At 40.7% G+C, this 27,030-nt stretch overlaps 1 protein-coding gene across 1 annotated transcript in view; it reads left to right on the top strand.

Moving 5' to 3' along the window:
* Positions 1–24,391, top strand: part of FBN1 (fibrillin 1) — a 218,471-nt gene extending 194,080 nt beyond the window's left edge. Inside the window, exons 52-66 of the mRNA XM_084641061.1 lie at positions 2,893–2,958; positions 3,721–3,837; positions 4,065–4,184; positions 5,231–5,353; positions 5,894–6,025; positions 6,497–6,622; positions 7,240–7,446; positions 9,161–9,286; positions 9,521–9,643; positions 11,829–11,945; positions 13,050–13,178; positions 14,738–14,857; positions 18,333–18,564; positions 19,769–19,946; positions 23,119–24,391. Coding sequence (XP_084497187.1) covers positions 2,893–2,958; positions 3,721–3,837; positions 4,065–4,184; positions 5,231–5,353; positions 5,894–6,025; positions 6,497–6,622; positions 7,240–7,446; positions 9,161–9,286; positions 9,521–9,643; positions 11,829–11,945; positions 13,050–13,178; positions 14,738–14,857; positions 18,333–18,564; positions 19,769–19,946; positions 23,119–23,508 — 2,306 coding nt within the window. The 3' untranslated portion in view covers positions 23,509–24,391. The remainder of the gene's footprint in view (positions 1–2,892; positions 2,959–3,720; positions 3,838–4,064; positions 4,185–5,230; positions 5,354–5,893; positions 6,026–6,496; positions 6,623–7,239; positions 7,447–9,160; positions 9,287–9,520; positions 9,644–11,828; positions 11,946–13,049; positions 13,179–14,737; positions 14,858–18,332; positions 18,565–19,768; positions 19,947–23,118) is intronic.
* Positions 24,392–27,030: the final 2,639 nt, after the last annotated feature.

Below are 27,030 nucleotides of genomic sequence, written 5' to 3'. Positions count from 1 at the left end.
GCAAGTGACCCATGCCCCACGCTGCAGAGGAAGGCGAAAAACCCCCAGGGCCTCTGCCAATCTGTCCAGGAGGAAAATTCCTTCCCGACCCCAAATACGGTGATCAGCTAAACCCTGAGTATGTGGGCAAGACTCACCAGCTAGACATCCAGCAAAGAATTCTCTGTAGTAACCATCTCACTTAATATTTCTTTTGATGAAGTAAAGACCTTTGTGCTATAGAAAGGCATACAACATACCTAAAAAGAAAAGGAGCAACATACCTAAAAAGAAAAGGAGTACTTGTGGCACCTTAGAGACTAACCAATTTATTTGAACATGAGCTTTCGTGAGCTACAGCTCACTTCATCGGATGCATACTGTGGAAACTGCAGAAGACATTATATACACAGAGACCATGTTTTCCAGGTTTTCCAGCAGGAGCGTGAGTTTGTGGGGGGGGACGGGGACGGAGGGTGAGAAAACCTGGATTTGTGCTGGAAATGGCCCAACTTGATGATCACTTTAGGTAAGCTATTACCAGCAGGAGAGTGGGGTGGGAGGAGGTATTGTTTCATGGTCTCTGTGTATATAATGTCTTCTGCAGTTTCCACAGTATGCATCCGATGAAGTGAGCTGTAGCTCACGAAAGCTCATGCTCAAATAAATTGGTTAGTCTCTAAGGTGCCACAAGTACTCCTTTTCTTTTTGCGAATACAGACTAACACGGCTGTTACTCTGAAACCATACAACATACCTGTTTCTCAAAAAATATTTGTAGCATTTCTGGGTTATTTTATGGAAAGTCAGTCAGATAAGTCTCTGCTCTGAAGTTTTCTAATGCATCTTTTATTTTTAAATTTTGGTAGAATAGCATTAAGTCCTTGCTAGGCTGTTAGTTTAAAAACCTATGGGATACAAGGGAATTTCATCTAAACAAAATGAAATCTAGGAAGGGCCACCATAAGCTTGAAATCTAGTCAGTTTTTTTTAAAAACTGTAGAGCTAAAAGTATTACACTTGCCTCTCTGAACCTCCTTGCCTGTCTTTGGCACATTTTCTTATTGCTAAAAAGTTTTTCTCCATCCTGTAGCTATGAAAGACTCAAATAACAGGGGGAACAGTGAAACTGATTACTCATTGCAGCCCTGATTTAGGATAGCCCTGAACCACATGCTGTGCTCAGTTAAAGTATTGGTGTACAGTTTTTTACTGAATAGACACTTAGGGAATTCACAGTGTCAGTGCTATTACGTTACAGGTATATTAATTCAGAATGACAAATCACGATTAACAGTATTACTATTTTCAATGATGTGTTAATGCAGTTCAGCTCATGAACAAATCATGGAGATGTTGAGCAGAAGCCAAGAAACAAAACATCAGGTTTCCCTATTGTGCTGTTTCTTGAAGGCTTCTTCCCTAAGCGTGGGTGATTAAATTGGTCTATCTGTGTACAAGTCAAAAAGGTAGAGTGAATTATAAAAGCATGGTGAGCTTCAGAGCGTTTTCCTGAAGTGCCTACACATACATTTGTCCCAGTCTGAATTGTTCTCAGATGACAAGATCAAGGCTCTTTATTTTTTTCCATCTTTAAAAAAGAAATTGCTTACAAATTTCTGAACCTAGAAAACTCCCTTAGTATGGAGGATGCCAAATTTTTTAAACATTGTATTGTATTCCCTGATGCAGACCATGTGAAATGTGCCCTTGAGCACATGGTCAGACTAAGGCTTATGCATCACTTATGTCCCATTTTAAGCCCTACTTTAAACGCCTGTGTGATGCATAGCCCTTTTGCTGACACTCTACATGGGGCTGAATTTCACTCTCTGTGAGGAACAGCTGGTCTGGCACTTGATTGACTTTTAATGCTATCATACACCGTTCTGTTTTGTTTCATTTCATTTTATACAATCTCAGCAAAGTGTAGGTAATATTTTAAAATTAAGCCATGAGACAAAACATCTGCAACTATAACTATGTTATATTCTGAGTGTAGAGTAGATAAATAATATCTCAAGGTGGGTCTGATCTAATCTCAAATCCAAGACTCCACTTTCCTGCACAAATTTTATGGCTGGGTGGGATGAGGGGTGGTTTTCGATTCAACCCCAAATCTTGTGTGAGGGTTTTGTCCTGGGTCTAACTCAAAATCATAAGGGTTCTATTTTCTGAATCTGACTTGATGGAAATCTTGTGAGCATTTCCATTCTCGTTACCTTTTGGTTCAGTGTAGTGGAAATTTATGATTTTATTTATTTTTCAAGTGTCCAGAGTGTGCTAACTGACTCATATAAACAAGGGGGAACATGCTCTCCACACCAAAGAGTGGACAGCAACCTGATCTTGCACGACTTCTGCCATTTGATATCTTGCAAAAAGAGCTCAAGTGGTTTGTTGACATCAGACTAATTCTATTGTAAATCTAAGATAGGCTGAGGTGCTGTTGTCTCAGTTCATCTGTACTGAAATCAATACTTGATGTATAAAAGGCAGCTATTAACCTGTGGCTCTACAGGATTCAACAAATTGGTTTACAATCAGATCAGGCTGTATTTTCTTCAGAAATTTTAGTTACAAGAAAAAAGAATACCGTTGTTGACATTTTACTGCTTTTAATAGAAATCTTTTACTTAATGTCTTCCATAAGGATAAAATAAACAATGCTAATTGTTTGTAAGATTATATATGTACCTGATAAAAATGAAGTGAATACAGTTACTTTATATGTAAAGGAGTGTAGGTATATATACTTTATGTACCACATTTGAGTGTGTGTGTGCACACACGCACACCCTCTTAAATGTAACCTATAAATGAAAGCTGCGTCCCACCATATGTTAAACTGATAATATATTTATCTGTAATTAATTGTTGTTACATGGTTTAACATACACATTTCACTTACAGAGGCGTTTCGTCAAATTTGTCCATTTGGAATTGGCATCCTTATTGGACCAGGGGATGCACGGCTTGGTAAGTGATTGGTGTTCTGAACATTACCGTAGGGTCATAACTCTAGCAGGCTACTTCCTGTCCATCAGGCACCCTCTCTTCCAATTAAAAATCACTTCTCTGCAAATGTTTTCAAAAGCCCTGAATTTGTTTTGTACAGACGCTTTGCATGGAATTATTTATACAAATGTAAAATTCAAACTTGAACTTCTCTCCCACTCCATTAATTAACCTTGAGGAGACCGTTCTCTGTCTTAAATTATAATGACCAGACATACCAGGAGAAATCTGAAAAACCTAGAGAAGGGATCCAAGCTGCATATTTCCGCTTCTTACCAACATTTATAACCAGCTCATCTGTAAGAAATGGTTTTAATCTCTTAGTACTAAAACCACAGAGTCCCAGTTCACCTGTATACATTCTTGGGTCTAATTCCCTCCGTAGACAAACAACACTCTAGCCCAAATCTTGTGGGTAACTCTTTTGATATCAGGAGAGTGAGATAGCTACTATAGCATGATGCTTCCTCTCACTGGGACCCCTCTTAAGAAGGTTCTTTATCCAACCTTTAAGATCATTGCAACTTATGTGCCGCCTTTGGAAAATTTGGCATGAAAGTTCCTATTGTCCCTCATGTGAGCTAATCTCCTTTCAAATATTTTCATTGTGTGTTGTGGAATATTCAGTCCTAAATTCATGTTTGTCATGCTAGATTAGTCTAAAAAATGGCATTTAATTAATTTCACTAACTGTAGCCCTTTCATTTTTGTTTCTGGGCTAAGATGTGGATGAGTGCCTTGACCCAGATAACTGTAGATTTGGGCAGTGTATCAACACGGATGGATCCTTCCGCTGCGAATGTCCTTTTGGTTATATCCTTCAGGGAGCTCAATGTGTAGGTAAGTAAAAGTGTTGTATTCCATTGTAATGACTCCTAATTCCCCAAGTATAACAATAAAGAGGAGTAGTGATAGATGCAACTCCAGTTTAGGACCCTTACTGATTCCTTGTTTTTAAACTCTCATGCTCATGAATAATGCAGAATCCTTGCACGTGATCAGAGTCAGATACTTGCAACTTCAGCCTCCTGTAACATGCATTCATGTCTTGTTTTAACTGCTTGCAGATACTGATGAATGCTCTGTTGGAAATCCATGTGGAAATGGAACTTGTAGGAATGTTGTAGGTGGTTTTGAATGTACCTGTGATGAGGGATTTGAGCCAGGACCAATGATGACATGTGAAGGTGAGACTCTCAAATGCGTGGGTCTTTCAGTTTCAGTTTTATGGTAAACCATCAGTAACTTCAGGAACAATTGATAAATTTTGAGGTGCCAAAGCAGGCAAACTAGAGATACTCTTGTGCGATGTCTCCAACTATCTATGGCAGACCTTAGCCTCATCAGCACTTCAAATACAGGAATCCCAATCCAAATGTGAATCCTTTTACCATGTTACCCTGTTTCTAACTGGAAAGGTAAGTGAGCAGCTTCTTCACTTTCTGAGCTAGTGCGTGCTGATGGATTGCCCAGTTGGGAGTAACATAAGCAAGTTCCATTCAGTACCCTCTCCAGAAAAGTTACTGATTGTATTCACTATGCATGCGGCTTTGATGTGAGAGTTCAGACCTTCTGACATAACCTAATTCTCTCCAGCAATGCACCGGAGAGTAATTCTACCACTGGATTGGCTTACGCCACTGTTAATAAGCACTTAGGGCCTCATCCAACTCCCACAGAAGTTGGTGGAAAGTTTCCCATTGACTTCAGTGGGAGGTAAATCAAATGCATAAACACTAAGTGTAGTTTTGTTCAGTTTACACAGCACATGAATAAATAAGTTTCAGGCGATGTTGGTCACAATAAGGATAATATTTTGTAAAATGCAGGCTACAGAAGAGTCTGTTGTCTTGTTGGTAGCTAAAATAAAATGCCTAGAATCAACAACACGTGTAAGAGTAAACAAGATCTGGGGGCAGGTGTTGATTTAACACTGATTGTATTTTAGTAGTACAAAGCTGGAAACGGCTCCAATTGCCAGATAGATGCTGCAGGCAGTGATTTCTGCTGCCTTGCTCCCATAAGGAAATCTAGGCAAGTAGGAATTTCTGTGGCCCTGGTCCTGTGCAGAAGTGTACAGTCAGTCAGTAGAATCACAGATCTGACAGTAAAATTTAACCTTGAGCAATTTAGCATCTCTGATTTATAACTAAACTAAACTACATACATTCTCAGCTGGCGTCTTTTGCAAAAGCAAGTTTCACTTTGCATATGGTTGTTTGTCTGAATACAGATGTAAATGAGTGTGCTCAGAATTCTCTACTGTGTGCCTTCCGATGTGTGAACACCTACGGATCATATGAATGCAAGTGTCCAGCTGGCTACGTTCTTAGAGAAGACAGGAGAATGTGCAGAGGTAAGGTTTCATAGTTAGAAGATACTGTAATTTCAGACAAGTTGGGGTATAATTCTCTCAATGCTAACAGTCCCAGGTACAAATCCCTGGGGAGCCCTGGAGGGGAAGATTAGTGTGCCCAGATGTCCCAATTTTATAGGGACAGTCCCGATATCTGGGGGGGGTTGTCTTTTATAGGCACCTATTACCCTCCTCCCCCTTCCTGATTTTTCACACTTGCTCTTTGGTCATCCTAGGGAAGTTTAAAATTTTGGGTGAAAGTCTATGGCCTGCTCATATTATGGAGAAGGTCAGACTAGTTGATTATATTGGTCTTAAAATATATTAATCTATGAAAAGGGTAATAGTATCAATGTAAAGGGTTACCCACCTTAAGTGAAATCAGTTACCTCCAGGCCAGTATTTTTCGATTATTAATTTAGCACAGCAGAAAGAAGTTGTTTGTGATTTCACTTTCAAAATGAAGAGTTCATTATTATGAGTTTCCATGAGAATCTCTCTCTGTAAGTATGTATGATTCTGTAATATGAACTCTTTCAGATCAGGATGAATGTGAAGAAGGAATTCATGATTGTGACTCAAAACAAATGGAGTGTAAAAATTTGATTGGCACTTACATGTGCATATGTGGACCAGGATATCAGCGCAGACAGGATGGTGAGGGCTGTGTAGGTAAGTGAAACTGTGGTGTTAAACTTCTGTGAGATAATCGTTTTCCCAGCAGAGCTGAGCTGAATTTCAGATAATAGAGCCAGATTCTGGAGAAAAATTGGCAATTTTGGACTTGACTAATTGTTTAGGAATTCGGGGGGAGGGGAGAGAATCACTCATCTACCTGTATAATTGTGCCCATAAATGCAGGTAAAGGGTCGTGGAGAGCCTACTTCTCCAATGCCTTCCATATGTGGCCACATATGGAAGATAAGTGTAAAATGCTACCACTGTTGTTAGTGAATGGAGAATTTTAATCAGGCCGCATTGTACACTCTCTTTGCACAGAGGTTAATGATGACACAGGCAGTCGAGAATCGGGTCCACAGGCTGAATATATTCAAAATTCAAAACTTCATACTTTTTTTTTGACTCCTGGACTAACATGTTTATGGATTTTATTTTTTGTCACATCTTTTTAAAAAAATACAGATGAAAATGAATGTCAAACCAAACCTGGGATCTGTGAGAATGGACGTTGTATCAACACAATAGGAAGCTACAGATGTGAATGCAATGAAGGATTCACTGCCAGTGACACCCAGAATGAATGCCTTGGTAAGCACCAGGTTAATGCTTTAGCAAAGCCAACTAGCATCTCATTTGGTACCGGAAGTTTGCAGTAGGTTGGGATTATTTCACTGGCTAATAATATATTATTGTTTTTGCAGAACTACTAAAGAGTTTGAACTCAGCGGGATTACCTAAGTGTCTGCAGGGTGGAGCCCTCTGTCACTAGGCACCATCCTGGCACTAAATTCTTCCTTTGCTAATTGTACTCTTGTATCAGTTGGTTAGAGTGCACTGGCTTATTATGAAAGCCTCCTGTTGATTAGTATCAATCAGCAGGGAGTTACTCTGTCCTTTTGTCTGTGATCGTTCTATTTTCAGTCAGCCCTTCTTCTTCTTTTCTCTGGGTTCAAACAAAAGTGCAACTTTTCTAGGCACACTGTGACTTCACTCCTACCCTCTTACTAAATTTCTTGTCTCCTTTGTTTCCCTCAGACATCATGTTCTCTTTCTTGCTGCTGCCAGACTTTCATTTTCACTTCCACAGTCCCAGGGTTAAGTATGCTTCCCTTTCTTTGATATTTCTGACTAAATTACTAATATGTCATGACCCCCCTACAGGCATTGCCACGAGTACTCTACTTGCAACATAATTTGTCTTTCAGACAACAGAGAGGGCTACTGCTTCACTGAAGTGTTACAAAGTCTGTGTCAGATTGGATCAAGCAATAGGAACTCTGTCACAAAGTCTGAATGCTGCTGTGATGGCGGGCGTGGCTGGGGGCCAAACTGTGAGATCTGCCCCTTCCCAGGCACCGTGGCCTTTAAGAAGCTTTGCCCCCATGGCCGAGGATACATGACCAATGGAGCAGGTACTTCTGTCTGTAAAAGTTTAAGGGGAAATCTGCAATCAAAAAACCACATTAGTGACTATGAAATCAAGAGATAAAGTGTAAACTCCATTTGCTGCATTTTTGAGCACACAGAAATCCTTTATTTTAACACATAGACATTTAGGTCCAAATTTTCTGCAAGCTTTCCAACGGTAAGAATGCAGAATTTGCTGAGGACCTTCGTGCATAGGCAAAAAGGTGTTTGAGCAGCCAACTCAGGTGGTTAGGCACCAACTAAATCCCAAATTTCAGCAGGCTCCCCAAATCATTCGCTGGCAGGACGTACATTTGTATGCAGACATCAGGTAGTCCAGCACATGAACGTGCAATGGTGCTGGAACAGTTTTTATAGTGGGGGTGCTGAGAGCTGTTGAACCAAACTGTAAATCCTGTATATAATGGAAACCACTTCAAGCCGGGGGGGTGTGGCAGCACCCTTAGTTCCAGCACCTATGTGTCCGTGGATGTTTGCACACTCAGATCTGAGCTTTTTGTCTGTGCCTAATGGAGGACACTTGAAACCTGGCATTTGTGTTTGGTGTAATTACCTGTTTGGTTTGATTAAAGATAACTGGACAAAAACACACAATGGAGTCACCAGGATCTATAATTAAACATACCACTGAGTACTCCAAATGACCCAGGAGACATTTCAGCACAGTAGTCACTGATGCTGAGCGTTGGTGTTTTTTCCCCAGCTCTTAGAAGTGTTGTTCTCTCCCCACCCCAAGATCATGGGCTCCTGCTCAGTGTGATGCCCCAGCATGCTCTTGGTTGGTGAGCTGCATGCACACACCCCATGAAAAGTGCTGGAGCCTTGGAGAGGCAAGTCCCATTTACCCCAATATTGCATCGTTTGGTGAAGTTTTCTTTCTAGTGTGCAGTGCTAACTAGAAAACCCTGGAGAAGGAAGTGGAAAACTTTCTTTAAAACATGCAATATTGGAAAAGAGGGACTTTAGCTTGCTCTAGGTAGGCCTCAGTGATGTTCAGTGGTGTTGTGAGCTGTCAGCAGCAGAGTTTATGCTGCAGTGTTACACTCAGCTTCTCAAACCTGTAAGAAACATAATACATAAAGGATAATATTTTCAAAAGTGCTTAAGTCACTTTGACTTTGGAGGTAGGTTCTTAAGTACATAAAGGCCAGATTTGTAAAGGCACATAAAGAAGCAGACAAGTGCCTAGTGGAATTTTCATAAGCACCTATCTGCATCTTTAGGCACCAAAATACCTTTAAAAACCTGGCCCTATGTGATCTTTGAAAATGGGACTTCAGCTCGTAAGTCACTTATGTGATTTTGAAAATGTTACACAAATTTCACTTGCAAATATGCTGAAGTATCCTTGTTGATTTTCTTTGGGTCAGATTCGTAAAAGAAAATGTGAGCTTTGTCACTGGCTTAAATGGAAGCTTGAACAAGTCTTTTATTTGAGGTTCTTGATAGGGCCTCCTACTCTAGTTATTCATTTGCATTTAAAGCTTGCTCATTACATTTAAATGTTAAATTTGTGCTGCATTGCCTAAATCCTTCCATATTTTTCTTTCTAAAGATACAAGCCTCCTAAACGCATGGAGCATTTCATTATTTGGATGTTGCATTTTTCTTGTCAAAACACAGTAGTCTCACTAAAATCAGGTACAGTAATTTCCTATTATTTGTCTTCTCTCTGAATTTATATTTATTGCATTGCAGATATTGATGAGTGCAAGGTTATTCACGATGTCTGCCGGCATGGAGAGTGCATCAATGAGAGAGGATCATATCGCTGCATATGTAAACCTGGCTATACTCCAGATATAACGGGCACCCTTTGCATCGGTAGGTTTTCCATTATTTTACACCTGCCAGTACATTACTGAAGAGATGAACTTGAATGGAAATTTACAGGAATAAGAAATGAGGGTTTCCTTTCATCACAGGAAAACAAAACATCACTTGTTACCAGGCTTTGGGGGAATATTTTTGTGCGAAATAATCTCCTGAATATTTTTAACTCTTCATTACAAATCTTGGTTGATAGCACCAAAAAGAGTCTGTTTTTTCTCATTTTAGATCTGAATGAATGTAACCAGTCCCCTAAGCCTTGCAATTTCATCTGCAAGAACACAGAAGGGAGTTACCAGTGTTCATGTCCAAAAGGGTACATCTTACAAGAGGATGGGAGAAGCTGTAAAGGTGAAAACTTGAATGAAGGAACTCTACGTTTCACAGATTTTACTGTATTTACCCAAAGATACATTTCACAGACAAATAGCTACCAACATACATGCCAAGGGTCTGACTCTGATCTCACTGACTCTGGTGTAAATCAGGAGTAGCTCCACTGAACTCTGCTGTCTAAAACTGGAGTAAATGTGAGAGCAGAGGCAAGCCCAAAAATATTGGAGACAGTTGGAATATTCTAGTCACAGTAACTATAGCAGTGAATATTTTTTAAGACTTTTCTTTCTCAATATTTGCTCCCTGGTATAAGTAATTTTTCTTCTGATTTTAAGCATGTTGATTTAAGCCATGCCTTGCAATAATAATTTCATTTTAATTAATGCCAGTTATAGTAGCTCAGACTGAATGTTTGCAATACGTTGTCAAGCATCAGCAGTGTTTTAACTAACCATTCCTGCAGCACTGGATGAGAAAGGAAAATGAAGGAGAGGAGAATACTCTGTCTCCTCCATTTCCTTCCTTTACTCCCATTTCCCAGTAACCTTGGCATCATGCTCGACCCTCACCTTTCTTCCCACACCTCTCCTGTCTACAAAACTGCCTTTTGACAGGAAGAGGCAATAATTTAGAGGTTAAGGGCCTACTACAGGAGTGGGTGGGTGAAGTTCTCTGACCAGCGTTGTGCAGGAGGTCAGACTAGATGATCACGATGGTCCTTTCTGGCCTTAAAGTCTATGAGTCTATATTGCCTAAGCACATAACTGCTTTGACTCCACCAATTCTGAAACCCTCATCTGTGCCTTCATTTCTCCTTCTCTTGTCTAAAGCAACTCCCGGCTCCATGGCTTTTTCAGGTCCCAGTGTCCTACAATCAAGCTCTCCACTGTTGCTGCCCATTTTCTCACAGTTCCAAGAGGAACTACCAATAAACCTCATTTCTCAAACAGCCTCACTGGTGCCCCCATGCAGATCCAGTTCAGGGATATTCTCTGTCTCTCCTCCTCTCCGCTGCTTCTGCCTCCTCTTTGTCTCTTTTGACAAAACCATTGATCGGAAAGACCTCTCTTCTGCAGGCTTTGTCATCTGGAAGAGTGTCTCTGTAGCTCTACATCTTATCCAATTTCCATCTCTTCAAATTTCATCTTAAAATGATGACATTTTCTCTATTGCCAGTATCTTCCATTTTGCTCTCCCTTTGTTGCTGGCTTTATGGCTGCATGCTAACATGTATTCATCCTAGAGAACCAATTCTTTCAATGCTGAGAGGTGGAGCTCCACATGCAAAGAGGAGCTTGTGCAATTGCACATCCACAAGTGCACATACATTTACTGCAACTGCATAGGCAACTAGGTAGCTGTGCACTTAAATTCCTGTTCACATCTGCAATATCCAGTTTGTGACTATTTGTGGTAAAGGTGCACAATACTGTGGAAGCACCTTTGCATATGTATTTTAATATACATGCAAATGGGACTCTACCATTTGAAAATCTGGTCCATAATTTCTGTAATTTATACAATATGCTGTCTTCTGGCCCGCATTATTTCAATCTGTAAAAGCATTTTTAGGTCAGATCTCCAATCATTCAATGGCTTCTAGCTCCCTTCACATGTAGTCCTACTCTATTAAAAAGGACTCTGCCTGCCCATCAGAGCCTGCACTAAGGGAACCCACTCCAGCATCAGAGCCATCGTTATCATTTGTCTGATAGATGCTACTACAAAATATGTGCCTGCTACCACTGAAGTCAATTGTCTTCCAAAGGAGCTCCAGCAGGCTATAAACTGTATTCTGCTGAAGTGGGCTGTAATCCCAAAGGAACTATTTAAACAATAATGACAAAGTAAAATGGCATTTCCTATGCCAAGTTTGGAATTGCTGTTGTAACCTACAGGGGCTTTACTCAGCCCTTTGATATTAAGGGCATTACATAAATCAATCAAAATGTAATGTTACTTGCCTGAAGCTCTCCTGTCCCACTAGCTGACATCAGGCAAGGTCCTCTGACTGGTAGCACGTTCTGCTCTGCTAGAGTACTGGGCCAGGCCTGTGAAATGTACTTTTACGTTTTACTCTTCTACAAAATATTTGTATGTTGAACTGCTAACTTGCAGCCACTTCTCTCAGTGTCGACATTGAAATGTCAGCACCTTGGTAGGGACTGAAAATGGAAGGAATGTTGGCTTACTCTTTCAGATCTCGATGAATGTGCAACAAAACAGCATAACTGCCAGTTCCTGTGTGTCAACACCATAGGGGGCTTCACTTGTAAGTGTCCTCCTGGTTTCACTCAGCATCATACAGCGTGTATTGGTAAGTGACATTGGACGTTGCTCTTCATGAAGTGGAAACTCCCATTTGAGGATTCTTATTGCATCTCATTCCTGACGGTGTTGTAACAGAATGGTGACTTCATCTCCCAGAAGAAATGAGGTGCAGAAATGGAGGCTGTTTATGCTGAAATACTGGACCAAATTCTGCTCCACTTACACTGGAGGAACCACAAAGGATGGAATTTGGCCTAATAAGTTTGTTGTGCAAACAAATTTTCTTTGCTGTGTCTGCTAGTACCAATTATTTACTGTAGAAGAAACTGATATGTTTGTGCACAGAGCCATGTTTTCTTTAAACAGCCTCTATATTTTGCACCTGCAATTAGTTGTTGGTGTAACTGAGAGTGTGTAGGTGTCTATATGAATGCACTAGCAAATCAGGTAGTTAGAGACCTAGGGACAGAGGAGGACTGCACTGGATGAAAGAGTAGGGGCAGAGGTGGAAAAAAGGCCCTTCCTCCCTCCCCCTTTCCCTTGTTTCCTGCACTCAAGTCTTTGAGTTCCCTAAGTGCAAGGACTGTCCACTGATAGCACTGTGCATGTTTCTGGCCCTTTCTTCACTAGTTATCAGCAGTTTCAATGTTGTGCGTGTAGTTGGGTGCCATGTTAAGGTATCTTTAATAAGTTGGCCCTAAATGTTTACATTTGAATGACTTGATCAATGTATACATCCATATTAGAACAGTTTCAATGTAAAATAGAATCTCTCCTTTTCGGTTCTGCAATCTGGATCTTGATTCCAGTATTCTGCGCTCCCACGGCACCAGTGTCCACGCTGTGTACACAAGGAGAGCAGAATATCAGTCAGGATCCAGCATGAAGGTTTGAGAGCAGTTCTCTTCATATTGTATCTCCTGCTAGTATTGTCAAGTGGAAAAGTAGGGATTTCTCTCTCCCATTTCTTTGGTGCAAGGTACAGGATGGAAAAGAGCGCAGTGTCAGTCATGTCAATGTCTTGTGTCACTTACGTTTCTTCTCTGCTTTTCATGCACTCTTATACTATTAACATCCTTGAATGATCATCTTCAAGATGAGTAATTACCTTGCAGAACAGTAGTAATACTTTCATCTGTTTTACCTTTAGATAATAATGAATGTGCCTCTGAAATCAATATGTGTGGGGCGAGGGGTATTTGCCAGAACACACCAGGAAGCTTCACGTGTGAATGTCAGCGTGGCTTCTCCCTTGACCAGACTGGACTCAGCTGTGAAGGTAGGCACAGTAAATAGTACAGACAGCTTGAGCCCTCTGGTCTTCTATTGTCCCAACAATAGAAGACCAGAGATGAGACCAACAATAGAAGACCAGAGATTGTCCCAACAATAGAAGACCAACAGATGAGCCTGGGGCATCTGGCATCATAAACTCAAAGACAACAGCACACAGACTTTCGCTGCCCCAGTGGGAATTTTGGGAATAAGAGGGTTCCTCTTGGATTTCCCTTCACTTCTCCCCAAATGCATAAGGAGACGGTGATTTTCCCTCTGTGCTGAGCCAAGCACCTTTGTTCCAAACTGAACATTGCTTGGTGGCTTCCTGTTGAATTTTGCCCCAGAATATGTGAACCCCTTCCCTTCCCGTGGGAGTTGTTGCTATTTGTAGATCAGCTTTGATATACATTCAAATAATAAGATATCCAGAAAGCAAAACACAGACAATGAGTTGAGAATCCTGGACACCTTGATTTTCTGATGGCTCTGTCTGTGAGTGTGGAAGGGAATTCTACTGTGTGGATCCTATTGAGCCCTGGTGAAAGCAAACACAAGTTCACTGAATTCAGTGGATGCGCCAGAAATGAATTTGGCCTCGTATACATGCCCCATAGAAGAAGGGAACAGTAAGCATGCATCTGATGTGAGTACGCAAGGAAATACTCACACGCATTGCTCTCAGCTATGCAGTTTCACTTTCATTGAAGTAAGTAGGAGCTGTACCCAGTTATTTGAAGTCATTTGCATCCAGGGGCCAATTCAAAGCTGGAATAAGCAAGTGCATGCAATGCCATTAACTTAAACCAGCTCTGAATTTGGCTCTTTCTGTCTAGTTTAGAAGAAGGATTACAGTATGAAGCACAAAGGAGCACTGTGCAAAGTCAATTTCAGCGTGTAATTCACTTCTTGCATGTGTTAAGTAGAACAGTGATTGATGCCTAAGTAATGAAGGTTAATAGAATTTGCGAAGAAAAAGATTCAGAAAGATAGAACCTGAAATGTTTAATAAAAACCAGTCCTTTTTTATGACAAATTTTATTTAATCTTACAATACAGGTTTAAAATGCACATTATATTCTTTTTTAAATGGCCTTCATTTAGATCTTTTTGTGTGCCACTGCTTCCATTCAGTCATAAACGCTCCATTCTTAAGGAATGCAACAATGCTTAATGTATACTGCTTAAATTCTGAGCAAAATATTTCGCAGGCCACTGTTTCTAGGATACACTGCTTTCAATTTTAAAAGTATTTTTTAAAAAGATGATCACATTTTGTGTCATAAAATAATTCCCAAATGACAAGGGAACTAACACAAGAAGCCACTGAAGTTAGCTTACTCCTCTTCTGATATTCCTCTATCTTACAGTTTTATATTGCCACTCATATTTGCCCACCTTTCACAAATTCTCCTCACTGATCACATGACATTGATTTTGGAGGACAGTAGGATTAAAAAGAAAAGAAAAAACCCTTTTTTAGAAACCACAGAAAATACGTGGTTAATATCTCCTTTGAGAAGAGAGAATTCCTGACATTTGGACTGTGTGTCACCCTTTTAGATGTTGATGAATGTGATGGAAACCACCGGTGCCAGCATGGTTGCCAGAATATAATTGGAGGATACAGGTGTAGCTGCCCACACGGATATCTCCAGCATTACCAGTGGAACCAATGTGTTGGCAAGTCACTGTCTTTGTTAACAAAATAAAATACACCATAATTGTGTTAGCAACAAGATGGAGGGGGGAGGTTTGTTTCTGTATTTTGTTTAGCCATGTATTTCATAAAACTCTGTCCAGCAGAAGGCAAACCTGATACGATACTGAGGCCCTCTCGTGATATTCTGAGCACTCTCAACTCCCATTGAAGTCCAATGGCCAAAGCCCTGCTTCAGCAAAGCACTTTAGTCAGAGCTAAGTGTGTGCTAGTGAGTAGTCCCATTAACTTCAAGAGAACGACTACTCATATGCTTAAGTACTTTGTTGACTCAGACATGGCCCAAATGCAGAAAACCTTACTCACCGGTCTCTCAGTCATTACTCAGACAGGACTCTAATTGAGAGTTGTCGACACATAACAAATGGCAGAATCAAACACTGTATTTGGATTGTAATAGACCTGTAAGATTAAACATCTAGCACAACACTTTGCAAGCATCTAATATTCCAGAACAATCCTGCTGTATCTGCATCTCCATCTTTTAGCTACAGTCCTACAACTGGACTGTTGTGTCTGAGAACTAGCTTTAAAATCTACTGAGATCACATGCGTGAATGATAGGTTCTCCTAAAGCTTTGTGGAGGTTTGCCCACATTACAAATCTAAAACATGATTTGTCAAAATTCAGCCAGATTTAACTGTATCTGCCCAAAGATACTTCCCCAGACCTTAGGGGTAAAATTCTCAAGGAGCACCTACCCAACACTGTTTCTGCTATTGGTTCTTCAGTGTGTTAGGAAATAAATTCACCTGCAGATTAAAATGAAACATTTGGTCCCCATCTAAAATTTGGTTACTTACCAAGTTGCTGTGACCCACATCAGTGGGGTTACTCATGGAGAATGTTATCTTCAATATGATTTCAGCAAACAGATTTGGGCCCTACTTGTCTCAGAAGTCCTAGGAAACAACTCTGTATTATACTGCAGCAGGGCAACATGAACCTGCCGTATTCAAACGATAGACACATTATTTTTCTGCTGGCTAGAATTGCATGTATTTCCAGTCTGATTTAATTAGGTTCCACACAAGTGGCAGTTTTGCATGGATGGCTAAAGAGATATGTTTGATGACCCCATCTTTGAGAATTAAGGGCCTCATAACTCTTCGTTTGGCTCTGTTTGTTTTTAAGAGCATATAAAAATGCCTTTGTTCATTATCGTTCTGCTGCTCTAGGGAGGTCTCTGCTTTTAATTATGTTTACCAAACTTTCTGACATATTACACAGCCCTGGATAGGGAGTCTAGACATTTCTGCTCCAGCGCTCGGTGTGTTTTACATGCAGGGGAATTTGAGGCTCATTCAAAAATGGTTTGGTTATGGAAAGATTTAATTAAATGTGGGGGGAGCGGGAGATTTGATTTAAATTGGGATTTAATTCACCCTTTTAAAAACAACCTGAAAAGAATAAACTGTAATTTCCAGCTCTCTTGAATCAAAGATGGAGGAACTCTCTCAAACTATATTTTGGATCATTATTGCTTGCAGTTGAAACCCATGTCTTTGTAGGATGATTCCACAGTTGAAACCCATTTTTCTAGCTAAAGTGAAGCATATGCTACCAATGTTTCTTAGAAATGAGTGAGCCCCTGATAAGCCGGGCTGATACCAATGGATCCTCTCTGTAGGGTATATTTACTATATCATTTTCCACTGGATTTTTCTCCTTTTCCTCATCACAATCCCCCTATAAATGGAAATCAATACTTAAATTCTAGTTCAGTGGTTCTCAGCCAGGGGTCCGGGGCCCACTGGGGGGCCGCGAGCTGGTTTCAGGGTCTGCCAAAATCAACCGGAGAGTAGGGCCGCTGTTAGACTCACTGGGGCTGAAGCTGAAGCCTGAGCCCCACTGTCCTGGGTGAAGCCGAAGCTCAAAGAACTTAGCTTTGCGGGCCTCCTGTGGCGTGGGGCCCCAGGCAGTTACCCTGCTTGCTCCCCCCTAATGCCAGCTCTGGCTTTTTGTCTACTGGATATACAGGAAAGGTTCTGGCACAGGCAGGCCGTGGAGTTTTTATATCATGCGAGGGGGGTGCGGCTTAGAAAGAAAAAGGTTGAGAACTCTTTTGATTCAAAAAATCAAAAAGGTTAATTCAAAATTAGGTAAAATGAGTTCAACTTCCCTAGTTGCTGTGGTTGCTATAACCTTCTTCTAGCCCAAATTTACATCCATACTGTAGGCAAGATAACTATGAGTTCAGCAGCAATTAAGTATGTAGGTTTGAGCCATAGTTAGTGACATAGAACCCAAACCTGTCCTCGTTTTAGTTAATGACTAAACTCCTATGGACTTCAGGGAGTCAAGGTCAGGCTCTAGGTTCTACTGGTTCCTGAATGTAAGAATATGAATGTCTTAAGTATGGTTAGATATTAAGCTGGGGCCCCTGGGCATACCACAGGGGAAGAATTTGTGTCATAGGCTTTTTGCAAGATCTTTCCTTCATGTAATTTGGCAATCTTGGCTCTGCAAACAATTTATGTCTTTTTGACCTTATTACATGAAGTGTACAGGGACTTTCTGATGTTGCTGCAACACACATTTAGTTAATCACCAAAAAATGCTTTGGTTCCTCCCATGCCTTGTACAGTGTGTGACTGCTTCTCTAGCCCAGGCAGTTCTGTTTTGTGCCAAGCCATAACTCAATATTGCAAGAAATTTAAGGGATTGCTTCTAAAATATAGAAAAATAGCTAAACTTTGTCACAGAACAGTAGCATTAATAAATCTCAAGGCACTCTTGCAATTTGCCATATTGGAGAAAACATCCTGAACAATAAGCCATATATTTACTGTAGATGAGTTCAACCTGACCTCCAACTCACCATACCACTGAACTGGGGGAAAGTTCAGGTCCAGACTTTGTTCACCTTTAATATTTACATATGCTTGCAAAGGGTGCTTTAATACTCTGCTTTTCCGGCTCATTTCTTCTGTAAGGAACTGTACCTCATCTATATCTCCTTTTTGAATCAAAAGAAGATTCAGTGGTTACAGAAACTGTCGTGCTTTATTTCTTCACTCTTTCCCCTTAATGTTTTACAATATAATAAATATGGTGTTACCAGGCCAGCTCTTCAGCTTCATCAAGTTTACACTTGGCATAGCTGAGAAGTGGGGCGGGGGGGAAGGTGGCACTTAAGCTACTGTTCTGCTCCCTTGAGCTGGGCTGGCTGAGAGCTGAAACAGCTTCTGATATGGTATAGAGTAGCCCAAGGGTTGCTCTGTGTTACTCTGGTTGCAGTAGTCTCCTAGGGCCTGCTGCAGCAGCCAGGGATGAGGCAGAGCCCTGTTCTTGGATTTGGACATCTGATGAGGCAGCATGTTTGAATCTGTTCAGTTATCAAGGTTAGGCCTTTCTAAAGTTACAGAGGGGAGGGATAGGCTGAATTAGTCCTAAGGATAAAAGCCAGTCTCTAATCTGCTGTGCTTCCCTTCCAGATGAAAATGAATGCCTCAGTGCACACGTTTGTGGAGGAGCATCTTGTCACAATACTTTGGGAAGCTATAAATGTATGTGCCCTGCCGGATTTCAGTATGAACAATTTAGTGGAGGCTGCCAAGATGTCAATGAATGCAGTTCTGCGCAAGCCCCATGCAGTTATGGTTGTTCAAATACTGATGGTGGCTATGTCTGTGGATGCCCACCTGGTTACTTCAGGATAGGACAAGGGTAAGGGCTTCTCATATTTAAACTAATAAGCATTAGGTGGCAAAATCTGCTCCCTTGCTTATGGCTGTGGAGCTGCAAAACCAATGGCAGCAGAGCTGCTGGGAAAGGGGTAGGATTTGGGGAAGGCGTACAAGAGTTTCACACTCCCTCCCATGCTTGGAGCCAAGTTCTGCAAGGGAGATGAGGCAGGGCCATAGGAGAGGTGAAGGTGGGGATGATGGATCTATAGCAAGATGAATTCTCTAGGCCTTGCCAAGGAAGTTTGGTTCAGGGCCACAAAGGATACTACAAGCTGGAGTAGTGTCTGCTGAGACACTCCTGTTGGGAGGGAAGATTCCTCCCTTCCTTTTGTCCTACTACAAAGAACTCTAGCACCTACCCCACGTACCTGAGCTGTGCACTAGGGAGGTTTTCCCCCTCAGTATGAATTTGATTCCTGTGCAGCATAGAGCTCCTCTCTAAGAAAAGGGGAGTTGTGTGGCTCTAAAGACAATCACTGTTATCCCAGTCTTTTACTGATGACATTAGAATGAAATATCCTGATATTGGAGTGGTCCTGAGTTTCTCGTTGAATGGCATCGAAGTTCCAAGGGAATTATTTTCTGTATATATCTGTGCTGGCATGAAAAATAAGAGAATAATGCTCATTAGAACTTCATGTGCAACCTACAAAATACAGACCTTGGTCTGTAGTCTTCGGGTGCCTAAATTTCCATTAGCTTCATTGGGACTTTTAGGTGTGTGAAGAATCTCAGCTCAAGCACTTTGTAGGCCAGGATCTTTGTCCCATTCACCATTTTCAAAAGTGACTAATGATTTTTGGTTGCCCAACTTGAGGCATTTAAGACAAGAGGCTCAGTGCTTCCTGAATATCCCCCATCAAGGTGTCTCGGTTTGGGCACCCAAAATCACTAGCTACTTTTGAAAATCAGGGCCTGTGTTTATGAATCATTAAGTGTTTACATAGGGCCAAACATTGCAGGCCTTTTTTAGGCAAAGCCCCATTGGGCCAATTTCTCTGAAGCCAAAGTGTGACTGAGAAGAGAATTTGGCCTATTGACCTGAGTAGGAATTTTGCCACATAAATTGGCTACGTTATTTTTGTGTGTGTTTAGAGCAATACAAGTTCTTAATGTTGTATGGGTTTTTTCTTGAGGGGTGGAACTAATTTCATGGAACTAATTTGCATTTCTTAATTCATCAGACACTGTGTTTCTGGAGTGGGACTGGGTAAAGGTCATGGTCAAGAATTGCCCATCAGCGATGAAGTAGATGACAACTCTCTCTCCCCCGAGGCGTGCTATGAATGTAAAATCAACGGTTATCCCAAGAGAGGAAGGAAGCGCAGAAGCACTAATGAAACCATTGCAAATGAAGCAGAGGTAATTGTCCTTCTTGGGGAGGGATTTGAGCTGTTTCCTGAGAGCCAGAATTAGAGACTTAGGGTGCAAAGAACGAATCTAGAGGGAAAAATTCAGACTACAACCAGGCATGTAAGTTCAACATGGCCCAAGGAGTTTCTCTGGGACTTTGCATGTCTGGGGGGGCTTTCTGAAGATACTCACAGTCATCAGGGAGAACTTCATGTGCAACCTACAAAGTACAGACCTTGGATCTTTGGAAGATCCTAACACACTTGCTCATTTCCTGTTTCTTATCAAACACTAAAGCTAAATGCCCATCGAACTCTCCAGCAAGGGGTGAGCTCAAGAGCGAGGACAGTTCTCTATGTCAAAGGACAGCATGAGTGTAGAACACTTTTGTTACCTTGTGGTCTCAAAACAAAGATGCTTAGTTCTGGGAGTGGGTGAGTCCCCCACTGAAAGGGACTGTTGAGCATGGAGCCTGTGGGACTCTCTCCAAAGAAAATATTGTGTTCCAAAGGCTAAATACAGAAACTGCTGGGATTCCTGTGCATCCAGTCACTGCAGCCTTTCACGAGGTATGTGGACGTGCTTCTGGTCACACACAACTCTGGCTTTGGACCAAAGACTGTCAGAGACAGTCAGGCAAATAGTGTTCTCCCTGTGTGGCCCAGATAGAGGAGCTGGTAGCTGAATTCAGAACATAATTGTTGGAAGATCACTGGAGTGACCAGTAGGTTTAATGTACATCTTTAGGTTGGGGTAACTGTGAAACTTAAATTACTACAATCTGCTGTGTTGCTCAGCCAACTCCCCCTCCTCCTCTTGCACCAAATAATGTTAATAATAGATGACGTAACAACCTGTATTTACGTGAAAAACAGTGTGTCATGCAACTAGCTGCACCTATTTACAAGTCGCCTTTCACTCCCTCCAATGGGAGATTGTTTTCTTTTCATTTTTAGTAAACATTCCTGAAAATCGATTCAAAGGAAAATAAACACTGCATCAGCCTCATCCTTATGGTTTGTTTTGAATTGACGAAAGCGAGTAGCTTCGGTGTTCAAACGGTCATAACCCTGTTCTGTTCTTAAGTTGCCTGGCAGAAAAATATTAGACTCCTCCTGTTTCCAGCACCGTACAGTGCCTGTGCACAAGAAGTCCTAGTGGCAGGTTCAACTTTGCATGTCCGTTGACTAAATTCTGCACTCTGACTCAGGCAAAATTCTCACTCACCTTGGTGTCTAACTGAGGGCTGCAGGATTTGGCTCCTTTGATAGTTTGTAAGGCCAGAAGGGGCCATTGTGATTGTCTGGTCTGAACTCTTGTAAAGCACAGGCCAGAGAACGTCCTTCAATTAATGTATACTATAAAATTCATATTCTTCTTTTTGAGAAATTTTAATTAATTTACATTAGAAATGGCACCAGATCCAAGGGCATTTAATTCATTCCCTGCCCTCTTCGTTTTGTGTTGTGCATCATGATGAGTGAAACCCAGAAAACTTTAAAGGGCCTCTTAAAATGTCCCTGCACCACATGCACATTTACCAAGCTAAGCGTCCTGCATGTTTTCAGCGTATATATATTTGCATGTGCAGATATCTCTTCTTTTCATGTGCTAACACGGGGTATCAGGGACACCCTTCACACATGTAAAATAACTCAAGTTTGTGTGTGCAAGCCAAGTTGTGTACACAGGTACATGATCCACATGTGCAAAAGTAGGGGGGTTTTGCCCACGCAAAAGTGTTTTGGGTGCACTTCTCTGGGCCCCTTGAAATTGGTGCAAAGTGTATAATCTTGCAAGATCAGTGATTTAGTAAAGCACAATAAATATACTTGAAGAAGAAGCTGTGTTGACTGTGAAGCAAGCTGGAATGCCACGGGTTTGATAACTGTTCCCTAAAAATCATCAAGGTTTCAAAGCTTAGCGTGTTTGCTAGCTGATGAAGGGCAATTTGTCCCTGTGGCTGAAGAATTACACTGGCATACCCTTGCCTGCTGCAGGAAGTTTCCAAGTTAATATCGTTCCAGCTGACATTCTTTTCTGTTCCCTGAAACTCTGCCTTATAGAAATGTTGCTAATAACGCATCTCAGTGGAGTTTAGCTCATGACTTATATGAGCTCAATCACCTTGACTTCAGCTGTGTCTGCACTGGCACTGCAGGTGTAATGTCCCCCACACAGGATAGATGTACACATGCTAGCTTTGATAGCACAAGTGTGCTAAAAATAGCAGTGTAGATGCCACAGTGCAGTGGTGGGAGACATTAGCCACCCTGAATATAATCCTGTCCCAAGACCCTCGGTTGTATTCAGGGCACCTAATACTTCTTGCCACTAACGACAGCAGCTACGCTGCTATTTTTGGCACCTTAGAGACTAACCAATTTATTAGAGCATAAGCTTTCGTGAGCTACAGCTCACTTCATCAGATTCTTTTTGCAAATACAGACTAACACGGCTGTTACTCTGAAAGCTGCTATTTTTATCGCTCTAGCTCGATCAAAGTCAGTGCAATCTATTCAAGCAGGAAAATACAACTCCGGCTTCAGTGTAGATGTGTCCTTGGAGGCAAGAGCTGACACCCACTTCATCTCCAGTTCCCTTAGTCTGTAGCACAGAAGCTGTTGGAAGCCTGTTCCAACAGAGTGCCTAGGTAGAGGAAAGCTGGTAAAGAAGAAAACTAAGTCCACACGCATGTAAATGACTTGCCTGCTCCACAAACCACATTACCTCACACAGCTCATTGTTAGCTTCACTTCACTACTGTTTTGGACAGACTGGGAAGTGCGACACAGGTGTGTGGAGGGTGAGTAAAGGGTCTGAACTCTGAAATGCATCATCTCAAAGGCTCTGAGAGCCATGTGCAGCATGCAGCGTCTTTCAGTGCATGCCTGAGATGACCCATACAGAGAATGCTAATTGCAAGTAACTAAGACTTTCTTTTCTTTTGCCTTCATACACAGGACTAACTGCTCAGTTCAAGGTTCAAATCCTGATCTGACCTAGACCCTCTGCAACTCAGTTGGAGCAAGTGGGGTTGCCTGGCGTTTCAGACAGGCAACAATATAGTTTTCTTTTCAACTTTTTTATTAGATGGCCTCTTAAGTTGGAAAGAAATGTTTATAAATGGATGAAACTGTTCTGTGACAAAGCAGAGACTAATGTTAGTGTTCTTGTGCAGGATCAACCTGAGATGGAACCAGAAGTCAGTCTTGCCAGTTGGGATAGTGAAAAAACAGCCATCTTTTCATTCAACATCTCTGGGCTTAATAACAAAGATCGCATCCTGGAACTTCTTCCCGCTCTCTCAACACTGACAAATCACAACCGATATTTAATTGACTCTGGAAACGAAGACGGTTTCTTTAGAATCAATCAGAAGGAAGGGATAAGCTACCTTCATTTCACAAAGAAGAAGCCAATACCTGGAACCTACTCATTACAAATCAGTAGTATTCCTCTCTATAAAAAGAAGGAACTTAACCAGCTTGAAGACAAACATGACAAAGACTACCTCAGTGGTGAGCTGGGAGATAACCTGAAAATGAAAATTCAGATTTTGCTTCATTAATTCATCAACCAAAGACCAAATAATTAAAACCAAAGATAGATAGGTAGGACTGAATGTTCCTCCCAATCAGATTCTCCATATCATAGGTACAATCTTTCATGAGTACATTTGTATGAATGAGCACTATTATATTATTACATAAGCAAGGTACAGGATGAATACCCTAGCTCAAAACAACCACTTTCTCAGGCTTCTTAAAGTGTAGCTGAGCTACCTTGATATGTTGAATCTTGAAAACTGGGACTTTTATCATTGGAGGTTGGCCACTGATGCTGAGACACATCATTTCAGCAGAGGTACAAGAACATGCTTTCAACTGATGGACTTCTCTATTTTTGTAATTCTTAAACTTTGCTTCTCCAACTACAACTTACTAGGTCAGCCATTTATGATATCCATTTGGTGCTCATAAATTTTCAATCTAGATTTATAAATGCACTGTAATATTTACACAACTTAGAAGCCAAAATTGCAATTATTCAGTCTACATACTTCAATCAACCAAAGTTAGCTCAGTAGTTTATCTCAGTTATGCCTATAATACAGTACATGTAAATTAAGTGTGTGTATACTGTAATCATGCTATTTTTATCAATGAAGCATTTGTAAACTAGATTAATAATACCCTTAATGTGAGGGTTTGTAATGGTGCTTATAAAGACCAACTACTTGTTAACTGTATACACAAACCTGATGATGAAATTTCTGTGACTTACCAAAATGCACTGAGGTCAGTAGGGACCATTAAACATTCTCAGAAGTCAGATGATAATCAGTGCCATCCTACACCATGACATTATGTAATACATGTCAAGAGTACCCATAATCATTCATATCAACAAGGGTTCGACGTCACAATAAAACAGTGGGTTTTTTTAGTTTATTCTGTGACTTTGTGTTCTTGCTAATACTAGTTCTTCAGTACATTAGACTGAATGTTTATGCTTCATGCATTCCTGTATAGTGTGGGATATACTGCATGTATAGGTGATTCATTACTGAATATATGCATCTGTAGTTTATTCAGTCTTCCTATGGAGGAAGACAGAAGAGAAATACAGAATTATTCAGCAATTCAATTCAGCAATGGAATTCTCTAAAATGTAGCTCCCAAAGGGCAAGTTAGAACATTTCCAATGACCTGACCTAAATAATCCTGTCAATCAGTAACTAATAGCCAAAACATGCAAAATCAGATGTTAAATCATTATTTGGAAAACGTGCATTTCATTTCAAAAGTCGTGTCTCCTAAAGCCCCTTTGGCATGCATAAAGTATTCCATTCTTCCCTCCTCCTCCCCTCCTCATGACATCTATTGTCAAATAATCCAAGGCTGATTACAAAGGGATAATCCAGTATTGAAATCAACTGCAAATTATATGACATGCATAATGTAAAGGTGCCAGTGTTTGTCTATGAAGTACAAGCTAACACTTTAGCAAGAAAAGAACATTTTATTGATACGTGAGAATGTAATAACCAAAAGAAAAGAAAACAATTCGTGGCACTGAAAATACAGTGGAAAAACTTGATTGGACAACATTGTAGTTGATAGATGGAAATATACTGAGCGACAATAGTTTGTAAAAGGGAAAGGTTCTGTAATAATTCACTCAGAGGGATAGTATTTTCTGTAATCAGATTTCATCTCAGATTTTTTTTTCTCCATAACCAGCTTAATAATATAAAAAGAAGTTGGCACACGGAGGGTCACCATGATGTTTTCAATAGGCCATGTCTGGTTTTATTTACCATAGTGCCACAGTTGTGAACAGCATATTTTCCACATGTTGATTAGATATAGCAAAACATATTCAGAGTTTTACAATTGTAAATACCATTCCCATTTCAATAGATAGTGAGGTTTTTTTAATGCCAGTGAAGGCATGTACATTGGAGTTTATATTTCTTTTTTCTTTCCTGTACATAAAAACTGAGAGGAACTAAAAGGAATTATTTTAGAGAAATCCACAGACAATGTCAAGTGGATTTCTTCGTTTAACATGTAAATCTTTATAGAACACCTTATCATGCCGAACCATGTTTGATCGTGCTCCAGCAGCCTCAGTGTTGTCTGCACAGCTCTGAAAATCATCTTTGTTAACTGAAACTGCAGAGGGGAAAAAAGGCAGTTTGAAATATTGTGATTTTGTAGGTCCCACAAAAGAGAGACTATTTTAAAGTATTTCTGTGCCGTGGAGTGATATATTCAAACAAGAGATGTTTAGAAATCAGAACGTTCTCTCTGTCAGCTAAACACACTATTTGAACAATTCCAGTGTTATGCTACAAAATCTTGACAATGTCCCTTTTAAGGATTCAGACCCAGGTGTGTCTCTTTGCAGGATTGGGCCCTCAATTGAGATTTGCCTCTGTATCCTGCCAATGTAATTTAGAACTTTTAGCTTCAATAATTATTGACACCAGTGTAATTTCTTAATTACTCCTGGATTTGGGGTGAACAACAAAGAGTAATATTGCACTAAGCCAATAGTGTTTGTGGAACCTACAAGAGCAATTAAATACAATTATTTTCTTGTATTTGACTTGGTAGTGGGTTCACAGAGACTCTAAGCTTGCGGTAGAGTTGAAGGGGAGGAGGAGCTTTAGTATGGTTTTGTACGTAAAAGTTTTCATATTAGAGTTGCGGAAATGGTCATACATATTTTAGCTCTTTGAAATAATTGTGGCTTTTAGCAAGTGAATTTGTGCATAACTTATATGCATGTGCCAAAATATTATAATTTCTGGTCAACATACAGCTTAACAAAAATGTCTCATTACTGTATATATCAACCCGGTCTCCTGACTTGCTGTGTATTGTAACAGTATCTTGTAAGCTTGACAGATGATGTGTATTTTGGCGGGACATGACTGTTTCCACAGTCTCCCTTTTAAACGGTCTTGCAAAGAACCCAAACTGTTTGTCTTTCTTATAGCCGGTCTGAGACCAATTTCCAGGTAGCTGCTCTTGCTGGGATTTCATATCAAAGTAAAATGTTAATGCAAATGTTTCTAGCTTGTAGTTTAAGTTCTGATTTGGGCTCTGAAACAGGCAAGTCTAGGTTCCTCAGCACAGGTAGGGCCTGCCCTCTAGGAGTCTGATACATTTGATCTTTGCCTGCTGCTGTAACCAACTCTGAGCACTGTGACTGTTTTGCTTACTCACGTTCAGCTGACACCTGTCTCTACAGGTAAGTGTGATGCTAAGCAGTCCACATCAAACTGCTGACATTCAAGCTCACCTAAGATCAAACCAAGTGACAGAGCAGGATTTTACCTTCTGAGCCTTTCACATCTCTTTCTAGCAAATGTCACTTTTTAAAAAGCAATTTTTAGGTTCCCATTTTAAAGCCACAGCATTAAAGTGAATAAAGCCTCACACTAGTGTTATGGATCAGAATTACTTCAGCCAGAATCAGTACATTGCAACTAAGGTTAAAATGCCATATGCATACTCCTTGGAACCTGGATAGATACCAGATGGGTTCAAATTCCTCTTCCTTTTTTACTCAAAATGGG

The sequence above is a fragment of the Lepidochelys olivacea genome (assembly GCF_965140295.1).
Source record: "Lepidochelys olivacea isolate rLepOli2 genome assembly, chromosome: 10".
In the NCBI taxonomy this organism is placed as follows: Eukaryota; Metazoa; Chordata; order Testudines; family Cheloniidae; genus Lepidochelys; species Lepidochelys olivacea.
The sequence above is the reverse complement of the archived record's forward strand: the minus strand, read 5'-3'. Positions and strand labels throughout refer to the sequence as shown.